Source organism: Nannospalax galili, unplaced genomic scaffold (assembly GCF_000622305.1).
Source record: "Nannospalax galili isolate Female #2095 unplaced genomic scaffold, S.galili_v1.0 scaffold390, whole genome shotgun sequence".
NCBI lineage: Eukaryota > Metazoa > Chordata > Mammalia > Rodentia > Spalacidae > Nannospalax > Nannospalax galili.
The window spans coordinates 4,795,804-4,809,057 of NW_008330777.1; the positions used below are offsets into that span (position 1 = coordinate 4,795,804).

Sequence of the window (13,254 nt, forward strand, 5' to 3'; positions counted from 1 at the left end):
TTTTTTTTTTTTTTTTTTCGGTCTCATTGAGACAGGGTCTCCCTGTACCTTCAGCTGGCCTGGAACATACAGAGATCCACTGAGATGTTCCAAGCGCTGGGATTAAAGGCATGTGCTACCACACCTGGCTCATCAACATTTTTATTAACACGTTGAGTCCCTTAATAAAAAGTTCTACATGTTTAATACTTAAATATACAGGTTACTCTTTTTTCCTAATTAACGCTTCTATTAAAACATATTGAACATTTTAATTATTATCACAAGTCCTTGTTTAGCTTTCGCCAGGAAGTTTACCATTTCTTAAATGCTTGCTTTTTCAGCAAGACAGTAATTAGTCAAAACATTTAATGTTATCTCATTTGATTTAGTCTTCTCACAAAGTTATCTGCTTTATTTTTTTAAGTTGATAAAATCAAGATCAGAGGAATTAAGGAATTTGAAGGTTACATATTTAAGTGACCAAGCAAGGCAGTAGATCTAGATTTGCCTGAATTCATTGTCAATAACCTTTCTGCGTTTTTCTATTGTACCACATTAAGCCATGATTCGGCTCTCCTGCCTGGTTCTCTGCTGCCCTCTTCCTTCCCCTTATTCCTCCAGTTCTCCCTTGTTCCCCTTTCTAGTTCCTTTCTCCTATCTTTATTTAATTTCTTGTTATGACTAATCCAAGTACACGCTTCTCTGGCAAATTCTGGTTCTTTGCTCTCTCTTCCAAATAATCATTGACTCTCATAAAGCAGACTGGATTGCCAACCATGTACAGGTTCACATAGTAGACCCAGCTGTTTCTATAGAACACCATCAACAATGAAAACCCATGTCATAATGATATTTTTATTTTGGTGGTGGAATTAGAGTGTAATGCATATATAGGAATTATCATTTTTATTTCTCATTGTTAATCATTTCCTGACTTACAATACCTAGGGATAACTGGAGAGCTACTCTTTAGTAATAACAGCATCTACTCATTGTGTAATTACTAGCTACCAAACACTGCAAATTACTTGGTGACTTTGTTTCTGTGATCTTTAACTAAGAAGATTGCTGAATGCCTAGTGCCGTTTTTCTACTCTTTTAATCTGAAAAACAAAAATTCAAAGGCGTTAAAAATAAGTAGCCAGGTTGGAATTCTAAGCACGGTCAGTTTTACTGCAGTACTATGCTAAAGGCTTTGCTGGTTTCACTGATCTGTCAAAATGCTACACGTGACATTTCCCACAGATATCCACCATCCACTGTGGGAAATATTGAAAATCTAAATCTATAGATCACTCTGGAAAGAACATGTCTAATTAAACAAGAATCTGTTAAACTCAACATTTTCTTCAATCTTGTTTATACCTTTAAGTTTGTAGTATGGAAACTGCATTTATAGAGAGATGTTGTAGGATTTAGATGGGCTACAGATTGGTGATGATGGGCTAGTGAATTCTATCCTCAGCAACAAACAAATGAGAGTAGAGAATACAGAAGTGAGTAAGACTTGCAGCCCATTGTTCTAAAATAATTACAAATTATGAGCTATCTAATTGACATAGGGGTTTATATTGGTTACTAACTTCATGCAAATTTATTTTATTTGGTACTGGGGATAAAATCCAGGCCTTGTACATACTAGCAAAAGTATTCTCCCACTGAGCTACAATCCACCCCTCATATAATTTTATAAAGGTATGTCATAGCATTTAATGGGTTGTACTGTTTGTAACAGTTTTTCAAATTAAATTTGGTTTGATGTGATGTTTTGTCAATAGGAATAGCCTGGATTATGCTATGAAACAATTATCTCAATCTTGCTCAAGCTACATGTTCATTAAGGTTATACAGAACAGCAATTTCCCAATCTAAAACTCAAGCTGACTGATAGTTTACCATATGAAATATTATTAGTTACATAGGAGAGGAAAGGAGACATGGCAAGGCATGTACTAGATCAATGGCTCCCAGGAGGAAGCAGAACAGAAGTCTTCCACTCACACATCAGGATAACTGCAGTCAGGATAACTGCATCTACCTGTAAAGAGTTGGAGAAGTCAAGTCTATCACATGATAAGAAGTAGAAGAGAATTGGAGTATTTTTGTATAACCTATTTGACTATCGCAGAATGGTTATACATGTAGAGTTGGTTTATCTTCTTACCGTTTTACTACATTAGAAAAATTTAACATGCAATTTCTGGTGATTGGCTAAAGAAAGGAATTTGGGTGACTATTTAATTTTTTCTGTATTTTTAGTTCAGATATGCGTATCACAGTAATAAATATGAGAGGTCCTTCTCCCCTGAAGTGCTGTGGGTGGTTCATATCATTCAGGTTAAGGAGCACATACCCTAGAGATTTGGGAAGCTCAAATATCTTACAGTCCTGTAAGCAAATGGATAATTATGTTTTTGATTACTTCTGGCATGAGAATTTCTTTATATTCAGTTGCTAAAATTGGATGTTCTCTTCATACGTTTACGTTCTTCTCTGAGACACAGAACATGAAATATCAGGAAAAATAACAAAAGTCCATGTTTTGGCAACTGCCCTGCTCATTAAATCACTGTCATGAAACCAAACACCAACATTTTGTACTCGTTAAATTTGAATCTAAAACTTATAATCTAGGCTATTCTGTCTATTACAGTGTAAAGCTAAAACCTGATAAAGGTACTTTAAAAAAATCACCGAAATGGCAAGTACCATAAATTTTTGTTTCATGTCTCATTTAAATGCTTGTGTGAATCTTATCTGCCAGTATAAGTGTACATAATTATAAAAAAATATTATTGTTATCTCATTTCTCAGTCATGTACTCTGAGATTACTTTCACAGAATGGCTGAAGTCTAATCATTGATCAAGATTCTTTCAAAACCCTTCGGCAATAAAGTGCAACTGAGATTTCTGACCTCCTTCTGTGTGCTAAATATAAAGCTGAGTATGGATTAGCATGTTAGCAAATAAGTTCCACCTGCTTACTGATGGAGCCGCACTTCTCTTAGTTGTGTACACTGCTGGTTTTCTCTTATCACTGATCTCAACATACATTATTTTAGACTTTAGAAAAATAATGAAGAAAACTTTCCATATCTTCTGAGCATCTATTTTTAGTCTAAACACCTGAATCTCATTAAACTCATATCTTCATATTAGTGCTGTCATTAGCTGGGCATGGTGGTCCACATCTTTAATCCTATCACAAGGAAGGCAGAGGTAGGCTTATTTCTGTGAGATCAAGTCCAGTGTGGTCTACATAGTAAGTTCCAGGCCAGCTGGGGCTACAGGGAGACCCTGTCTAAAAAACAAATAAGAAAAGCAGAAAGAAACAAAAATAGAATTCTGGCTCATATGCCAAGAGTTGACGCAGTAGTTTCATCACACAGTGAATGATGAGATTATGCAAGCATTATGGTTGCAATTATATAAGGCAAACTTTGTAAAATCTTACCCTGCTATTGGCACTGGTGGGACTTATATCTGGTTTTGCTTTGGTGATTGCATCCAAGAACACACTAAATTTTAACTAGCAAATATTTCTGAAAAAATTCTGATAATTTAACAACAGAATTATTTCAGTGAGAACCAAAAAGTTCAAGGATTTTTTGCCAGCCCTATAGAGGCCAGGAATAAAAGGGTTCCTGGCCCAAGTTTATTTAATTTTTAGGTATTTGTTGCCATGCATTCTAGAGACACTTTTCTTCATTGGCTTTTGATTTACCCATCTGGTAAAATGTACTCACATTTTCTATTGTATCATTACTGAAGACATTTTCATTAAGAATACTATTTAAAGTTGTTGTGCATATTATTATTTTGCCATTGCTTTCCACAGCAAATGTAAAGTGATGCAGAGATAATAATGTAGACTGTAGCAATAATAATGCAGATATAACTCCATACTTCAGAAATATAAACCATACCACACCACTGGTATGAAATGCTAGACTTGACAGAGTGACATTTCATAATTTCTCTTTAAATGTATTGTCTCTAAATATCAGTGAGAACATAAAATTAATTTTTAAAAGTTCAAGTTAGGCAAAGAATTTATATCATCTGTTTTTCCTTTTAAAATTTCTAGATTGCCAATAGGTCAGTTATGGACATCCACAAACAGCTATTGACATACAGGCAGGCACCAATTTAGGTTCAATTATAGAAAATTTCCATATTTATATTTCATTTTTGCCATACTCTTTTAATTAGTAACTTATTTTCATAGTCTTTGTTATTAGCATATATTAACTATGCAAAACAATGTTTCATCATGACATTTCCATACATGTATATAATGCATTCTGATTATCCTCTATCACCTTTACAAACCCAGATCTAGCTTCTACCCCAACTTAAAACTTGTAAGCCTGTGACACATCTCTACTTGGATGCCTACAAAGCATCAACTTACGGGGAACAGAACAGAGTTCTTGGGTGGGTCTTCTCTAAACCTATTAATACCTCCCAAAATTCCCATCTTACAATATCAGCATTCATTCAGTTGTTCTAGCCCAAAGAATCAATTGTGTCTCTTGTCGCTCAGATGCCACCTACTCAGTTCATCAACAATCTGAGTTCATTTTGATCCCCCAATACTTCTGGCATTTAGTAACTTGCCGCTATCTCGTCTCACTTGATCTCCTCATTGCTTTATTCCTGGTCTCTCTTGTTTTTACTTTTGTACACACAGTTTTATTCTTCCAGGAGAAAGGCCTCTCCCAAACAAATCAGGTCAAAACTCTCCCAGAGCTCTTCAGATAGAATAAAGCTCAGTGTTCTTATATGGCCTGTGAAACTTTATATAATCTGCTCTGAAGCTCTCTCTAGGGAAGTGTCCTTGCACATCACAGTGTAGACACAGGCTTTTGGAGTGTTTTCTTATGCAGTAAGATCACTCTTGTCTCTGGGCTTTTGCATTTGAAGTTTCCTCTGCCTGAAATACTTTACCCCTTAAGATTTATATGAATTGTTTCAATATTTTAATTAAATTTTCTGACCTCTCTAAATTAGCAAAATCCTGCTCTGACCCATCTGAAACTGCTTTTCCCCTGTCTACAGTGTCAGCACTCTCACATAGTCTATTAGAGGATTCTTTGTCACATTTTTCTCTCCTGCGAATGCAAGTTTTGTGAATACAGAGACTTTGAATCGATCATGAACCATATACCCAGTGAGCAGAGATGAATATTTTATTATTTTCTATCCTTGAGTCACTTCTGCAGATATCAGAATGCTATGACACAGAAGAGATAATAGATCTCTAAAAAAGGAAAAATCGGTCACCAAATCTGAAGAGTTTGGCACAATTCACAGGAAGAAAACACGAGAGAGAGAGAGAGAGAGAGAGAGAGAGAGAGAGAGAGAGAGCCTAGCCTTGGATGACAAAAGGTCACAGAAATTGAACTGAGGGCAGGTCGTGAGTTTCCAGACATCGTACACTTTTCCTGTTGAAGTGACGACAGTCACACAAAACTTTTACACTTAGGGAAACTTCCTTTTGGCCTTTGATCAACTTATAGGTTTAAATTTTAGAGAGGGAATAATAGTTATTTACTTAAGCTATGGTCAGTATTTGCAAAAGATCAAATAGTGAATAACTTCATCTGATATACACTGAGCACAAGCACAGCATTAGTAAAATCCCCACCAAGTCTAAATTCTAAATGTGCTGCAGGGGCTACAGTTTGATCTGTAGAGTTTTGTGTGTCTCTGTCTTTAGTTAACTTTGTACCTAATGATGGCTCTAAACTAGCATTATTGAGAGTGTGCACCAGACACAGGCAGAGTTGCAAAGACAAAGGAAGCTTGATGAGTACTTCCCCTGAGAGGTATGTGCTCCTTGCTTGTATCCTGAAGTCCCTCCCACCACTATGGCAGCAAGGATTGTAGTGAAGGGGAGGAGCTAAGGATCTATAAGCTCAGAAAGCCACGAAGCAGATCTTTTGACATTTTGTGTGGCTGTCGGGAAGTTACAGGATTTATGTTTGAGTGTGGACTTTCCAGCACAGCAATGAATGGGGGGGCAGACTTCTTGAAGTAAACCAGCACCCCAAGCTCAGTGAGCAAGTCCAATAAACTTGTTAGGATTTTCCAAACAGCGATTTTGGAGAATTCTTGCCTCGGGGGTGTCCTAAGGATAGTGGGAGGAGTGAAGTGGGCACCACCTGCGCCTTCCAGAAGTTAATTTGACTTTACAATGCTACAACAGACTCTCCAGGTAGCCAGAGAATTCATGTGGCTGTGGAGAGGTTAGAGGTAGTTGCATCATCAGTGGTGACTTCTAAAACAGCAACTGTGTATGATTAATGGGCTTTGAGTTTTGATTAATGAATTTTTATCTAGTGCGTGATGGGTAAAGGGTAATAGATTACTGAATAAATGAAATAGCTTATATATATCAAAGGGATTTTTAGAAATAACCAATGAACTTATTAGTTGAATAGTCAATTCTATCACAAGTCAATATGAAATTCAAATGGTCAGTTTAACACACCTGTTTCACCTCTGTTTAAAAAAAATATTATACAGGAAAACATTAAACAGATATTTTATAAAGACATGTCAGCCTGTTTGGAGATTTTTCTATTATCATAATAGACGTTATTTGAGCAACCATAATTTCAGTCAGGAAAGTTACTCTTTCAGATTTAGCTGAGAAACATTTACTTGAGTTTTCCTCTAAGAACACTCATTAATTTTGAATTTTCTGGTGGCTTCAGGTGACCGCTAAGCAGCTAATTCTTTGGTACCATAAAAAAAATTGGTTTTATATAAACGTATAATTTCTGCCTGGATCTAATTTAAGAGTTCAGCAGACTAAATTATATTTTATCATCTGTCCAAGGAGCTAAAAACAGAAAGCAAAGATGTACTCCCAATCTTGACGATTTCAACTGTTTATGTGAAAAAGACATATTTTCTATTCAGAAGACATATGGCTGAATATAGTTGTTAAAATCTCAATGTCCTACCTCTCGAATTGCTGTACAAAACTCACTCTGAAGCACCTTTTTGAGAGACTGTAGCTTGTGCACTGGTACTTCTCCAGATTCTTGTAGCTTTTCCAGTAGCTCAATTGCTCTTGCAACATCTGAGTGGAAAAAAAATCGATATGGAGAAGGAGCGTAAACTGTACCACATCAGCAAAACGCCATCATTCCAAGGGAGTGGTGACACCATTCCAATTGAAAACCAAGTGAAATTAACTGCAAAATTAGAATTTATAAGTCACAGTTTACTGATTTTACTTTACTTTGTGAAACATAATTTTTTATTTATATATTTGATGGCATTTCTTGTATATTATTTATGTTACAATTCTATTTGAATAAGTGAGGAACAGGAAAAATAGCTATTATTGATTCTGATAACTAAACAAATGTCAATTTTGTTTGTCATTTGTTTGTATTTGTATTTGTTTTTGAGACAGGGTCTTACTGCATAGCTCAGTATAACCTTAAACTCCTATGTAGCCCAGCCTGGCTTTGACTTATGGTCCTTCTGCCTCAGCTCTCTTAGAAGTAGGAGTACAGGTGTGTGCTACCACAATTTACCTGACACTCTCTTCATCTTATTTATTTTTATTTTGTGCATATGAATATATTGCATGCATGTATGTAAATGCACTTGTATCATGCAATTCCCAAGGAGGCTAGAAGAGGGTGTCAGATCCCCTGGAACAGGAGTTACTGATTGTTGTTAGCTGCCACATGGGTGCTGGGAACCAAACCTGGTTCTCTGCAAGAGCAACTAGTGCTCTTAACCGCTGAGACATTCTCCAGTCCCGAAAGATGATTTTTCAATTGAGTTTGTCTTTTGTTCACTCATACAGCATTTATCATAAATACAATGTTACATTTACTAATTTCATTGATGTGAATCTTCATTTTTTCTAATAATACTTTGAGGGAGAAACATTACAGGTTTGTTTGTCAATGTTCCCATAGTCTCGTATGATACTAAGACTACTAGATGAAGAAATGAATTCATGGAGTCTCTCCATTTCACCAGTTGTTCTAGATCCTTACAGTCTCTTTTCTGTTCAACTGAAGTAACTTATTCTCCAACCTCCTTATATATTCTGCAGTGTTTTCCCTTAAAGTAGACTCTGATCATATGTTCATCCATCAGCTTTTAGAACAGTACCAAGCAGGAATTTTTGTATATTAATATCAAAGGTTAATGTATCGAGAACATTATAACATCTTTTGTAGCCAGGAAAACTAAATCCCTGGATCGTTTCACATTGCCACAAGAAAACAATGTGGTAAAGGCCATTAACAATGTTTGTATTGATCCCTTCCTGCTCTGCAGTCAGCACCCCACCGAAAACTTAGGCATTTAAACATTATGAGGCTTTCACTTCTTCGGGGACCACCTCTTGAAAATATCACATACCACTGCAGAAAGATTATAAGCTCATCCATCCATTCATCCATCCATTCATCCATCTATCTATCATTTGAGTTCCTGCTATATCTGGTACAAAGCTTGAAAAGCATGACACATTTCCTTTCTGAACTCACAGATTTCACAATCTAATGAGAAAGAATAAACAATACAGCTACCCACAGAAAAGCTGTTACACTTCAGAATTTGGGCAAGCTTAGCATAAATGCATGAATCTAACTGTAGTTAACAATGAGGAAGGGGCTAAAGAATCCTCCCCCCAAAGTCAGTATTTTGATTGCCAATTGTAGTCTAATGTAGAACAAGTCATGAAATCAATATGACACTATGAGTTTCCAAAGTTTGTCTTTTAATACATAAACTAGAAGACAACATATACAACACCAGGCACATCTATAATCAATAAAAAACCAAGCTGAGATTTTATGAATTTTCAACTGCGTAACATACTCTACCCAGATGCCCCATGGACACACAGAACTCATTATGTTTAAAACTGAGCTCATTATGTTTTTCTTGAAACTAGCTTTTCTTTTCCTGTATTTCCAGTAGTAGTACCCCAAGTAGCCTGCCTCCAAGCTAGACTATGGCATGATCTTTCACACTCACTGCCACAGGCAGTTATTCTGCAAGCACTGTAGAATCTGTCAAAAATGCCTTCTGAAGGGAGTGCTTCAGTTCATTATTTCAGGGAAGCCTTCATCAATTCTCACTTACAGTACTGGCACATATTCTGACTGATCTCCTTTAAATTAGTCTTTCCTTTTCCAGCCTACTCTCCCCACTGCTTCTAGAGTGAGTGACTCTAAACTTAGTTGCTATGTTCCTATACATAAAACTTCAGTGACATCATACAGGGTAAACTTCAAACCACTTATGGTTTATTGCAGGCTTTAGCTCCTCCTGCCCAGGCTATATTTTGGAAATCCATTTTTTTCTCTTCCTAGAACAAGCCAAGTTAAAGCATGGTACACACTGTCCACTGATCTTAGCATGCAAATCCATTCATTCTTTTAGTATTGCTAGACTTTATTTCATGAACAGACACAGTGATATAATCTTTTCTCTTGCTTTTATGGAGTGTACTGCCTTTAGGGTAACAGATATACATTAAAGATGTAGACACTCTAAACCAAGCAATGCAGGTGGTCCATGCACGTTTAACAAAGGCATATATCATTATACAGGAGCCCGGAGAGAAAGTGACTCTAAGCAAGCTCCTAGGTAGGTGAGCAAAATAAAAAAAGGGGAGAAGGTCTTAGGGAAATGGAATCAGAGAAGATGGGAGACTTGCTCAAGGGAATGTGAGTAATTTAAGGAAGTGAAAGAAGTTGAATATGGCTAAAGCTGAAACTAGAGAGAATGTAGCAAGATTTGAAGTAGGCAGAAATCACAACATGGAGGATGTTTTAGTTGAAAGAGCATTTCTTCAAAGATGTCATCATTGATTCTTCAAGGTACATTTAGTGGTATCATATTTGTGTTCATGTGACTCTTTGCTCACTCATCCATTGTGACAGTTATTACTCTCTGCTCTACCCTTTCATCCTTGCAAATTTACACAATTCTTTTGTTTCTGTATACGTGTGCTTGTGTGGTGTATAAATGTGTTCATGTATGTGTCTGTGTGTGGGTGTACAAGAGTATAAGATGGTTGATCACATTTTGTCTGCAGTCAGGAAACAGAGAGACATAAATGTTGGTGTGGAGCTCATTTTCTCCTTTTATTTAGTCCAGGACACAATCCATTGATGACATTACCCACACTCAGGGTACATTCTTTCTCTTCATTTAAAACTTTATGGAAAACACTTAGACATACCCAGACATGTTTCCATGGTGATTCCAAATCTAGTCAATGGACAGTGAAGATTAATCATCACAGCTGTATTATTTAATTACCTAGGGAGCTTTAAAAGCACAGATGCCTGCACTAGTCCCATGTGAGGGACACCAGTACAGCTGTACAGCTCAAGTGAAACCAAGGTTGAGACCACTGGTCTAACGAGCATGGCTGTTTTAAAAGTGCCTATGATTATAATGTGCGGCTAAGACTGAGACTTCCACTACAGATTAAAAGATGTAAATCATAAAAGTTTCCGAAACCACTTAAGAGAGCTGACTGAGATGCAGGCTCCTAACCTTCATCCTCATTTGAGAGACATTGATTCAGAAGAAGAGACTAAGGTATGGCTATTTGATACTTATTTTTCTATTTATTGTTTTTATTTTATGTGTCTGAGTATAATGCCTGATATAGGAAGGTGCACCCATGTTGTGCAATGCCCATGTAGGTCAGAAGAAGCATTGGATCCCCTGGAAGTGGAGTTATGGACAGTTGTTAGCCACCATATTGGTGCTGGGAACTGAACCCAGGTCCTCTGCAAGAGCAGCCAGTGCTCTTAACTGGTGTGCCATCTCTCCAGCCCAACTATCTGATTCATAAAAAAATACTCAAAGTGATTGTGGAAGTATTGGTTCACATATTCCTAAGGAAGAAATTTGAACAAATTGATTTAAGTTTCTTTTATCTCTTCCATTCCTTGTATTCTACTATTCTTTGAGCCAGTCTATAAAAGGATACCAAAAGGGACTCTCCTTATACTCTTTAAGAATTATTGATGAAAGCTCAGAGGTACCCTATTAGGTACCACCTTGTTCTAAAATGATTTTCCTTAGAAAAGGCTGATATTGGAAATATCTGAGATATTTGTAAAAAATGACCCATGAACCCAGATTAATGAATCCAACATCTCTGTGTGGTATCCTCTCCCAGGGATGTGTAAGCTTCCAAGTGATCTCTATGCCGGTGCAAAGCTGAGAAAAATATTGTTTAAGAAACTCGTGAAAGAAACCAGACACACCTACACTAAGATTTATTAAAATCTGAGGTGATTCTGTTATATGAGACAATATTTTTCCAGTCCTTGCAAAAGGTACCTGGGTAAAGAGAAAAATTTCAAGGAGAATTTTCATTAATTTTTGACAAAGCACTACAGATTTTGCTTTTATTCTATTAACTAAGTGAAGGAAGTTTCCAAATACACAATTTCAGTGAGTGGAAATTCTGGAAAGAAGACAGACTAGCAAGCCTCTCCTGGCTGCATAGATAGTGGGGTTGGCAATCTGCTTGCCCTCTATGTCTGTTTGAACAGATCAAGAGAACTGGGAAGCAGTGGACCCAGCCTCCTTCCTGATACCTTTCCATTTAAATCAGGAGATATAAAGCTGATGAAATTCAGAAGGTGATAAAAAACAAAGGGACTCTAAAAATCAAATGTTGAAAACATCAGGCCTTTCAGCTCAAGCTTCATTTTTGCTAATAATTAAAGGTTGGTGAGTGACAACTGGACTTGATTATACAGAATTATGGTTCTCTACAAAAACCCTTCAAGGCCAGGACTAAAGTAGTGTTTAAATCATCACAATACGTATCCTTAGGGGCTGGAGAGATGGTTACGAGCACTGACTGCTCTTGCAGAGGACCTGTGTTTGATTCCAAGCACCCACATGGTGGCTAACAACTGTTTGTAGCTCCAGGTCCAGGGAATCTGACGCCTTCTTCTGACCACCACGGGCATTGCAGGAGAGGGGTGCATTTACACTCATGTAGGCAATATACTCATCTACATAAAAATTAAATAAAATATTTTTTAAATGCTTACCCTTCAGATGATCACAATAAAGTGTGTTTATTTATAACAGAACTCTTGGCATTCTTATTTAGAACTTATATTCTAAAACTAAGTTTGATTACATAAAAGTTTGGGTTTATTAGTGTAACTTAGATTAGGATGAATGTTCAATAAAGGATAGAGAAGCTGCTAAACAAAACCAATGAAAATAAAATCCCAAATATTTTTATTCCTGAAGCCCACTCTTTATCTTATTTGCTAACTTTTTTTCTTTTTTCGGTCTTTTTGAGATGCTATAGCCCCAGCTGCTTGACACTCACTATGTAGACCAGACTGCCTTGAACTCACAGAGATCTGCCTGTCTCTGCCTCCCAAGTGCTGGGATTAAAGGCATGCATCACCACATCCAGCTTATTTGCTAACTCTTGAGTTAATGTTACCACCCCTTTATATAAGCAGAATGCTTGGCAGCCACACTTCTATCCCCATTCACCTTTATACCCTCAATTCCATCCACCATAGTCTTAAAAGCAACAATGGTAAGCTTCAATTGAACACTTGTAATGAGGAGACCTTAGTTCTTTTCCTGATGCTGTATCACAATACCACAGACATGATAATTTATAAAGAAAAAAAATTAATTCTCACAGTGGTTTCAGAGGCTGTGAAGTTCAAGAGTGCAGAGCTGAAAGGTGGTAAGGGCTTTCTTGCTGTGTAATAGAGCAGAAACTGTCACATGGTCAGAGAGCAAGGCAGAACTGGCTTTTAGAACAGAGCCACTCCCAAACCATTTCTGCAATTATGGAAAACATTGATAATTAATCCACTCAGGAAGGTAATCCACTCATGGCCTAATCTCTTCTAAAATGTCTTCTCTGTTTATCCTATTTTATAATGGCAATTAAATTTCAACATTGATTTTACGAGGATATTCAGGGCGTATTTTTGCCTTGCCCCAAATTCAGAGACTTCTGATGCACACATTCTATTCATTCCATCTCAATAGTTTCAAAAGTCTTAACTCATTCCTGCAACAATTCAAAAGTTTAAAGTTTAAACTCTCATTTAAGTCAGACAAGGGTGACAGCCAATACCTGATTCATTCTGAAGCAATTCACTTTAACTATGAGACCGTGAAATCAAAACAAGTTCTCTTCTTCCAAAAATACTGAGACTGGACAGGCATGGGGGAAAAAGGCAAAAAATAATGTAAGCCATATATAT

At 36.8% G+C, this 13,254-nt stretch overlaps 1 protein-coding gene across 5 annotated transcripts in view; it reads right to left on the reverse strand.

Annotated features, from left to right (window-relative positions):
• Lin7a (lin-7 homolog A, crumbs cell polarity complex component) overlaps positions 1-13,254 on the reverse strand; it is a 178,964-nt gene that overhangs the window by 105,784 nt on the left and 59,926 nt on the right. For 3 of the 5 annotated variants that reach the window (XR_001872901.2, XM_008852167.2, XM_008852160.2), the window contains exon 2: positions 6,958-7,076. The exons of 1 other annotated variant lie outside the window; for it this stretch is intronic. Coding sequence is in view for 2 of the 4 variants with exons in the window: in XM_008852167.2 (XP_008850389.1) it covers positions 6,958-7,076 (119 nt within the window). In the remaining 2 variants the exon portion in view is untranslated. Of the gene's footprint in view, positions 1-6,957; positions 7,077-13,254 lie in introns of those variants that run through there. One more of the 5 variants, XM_008852185.2, reaches the window with a different exon arrangement.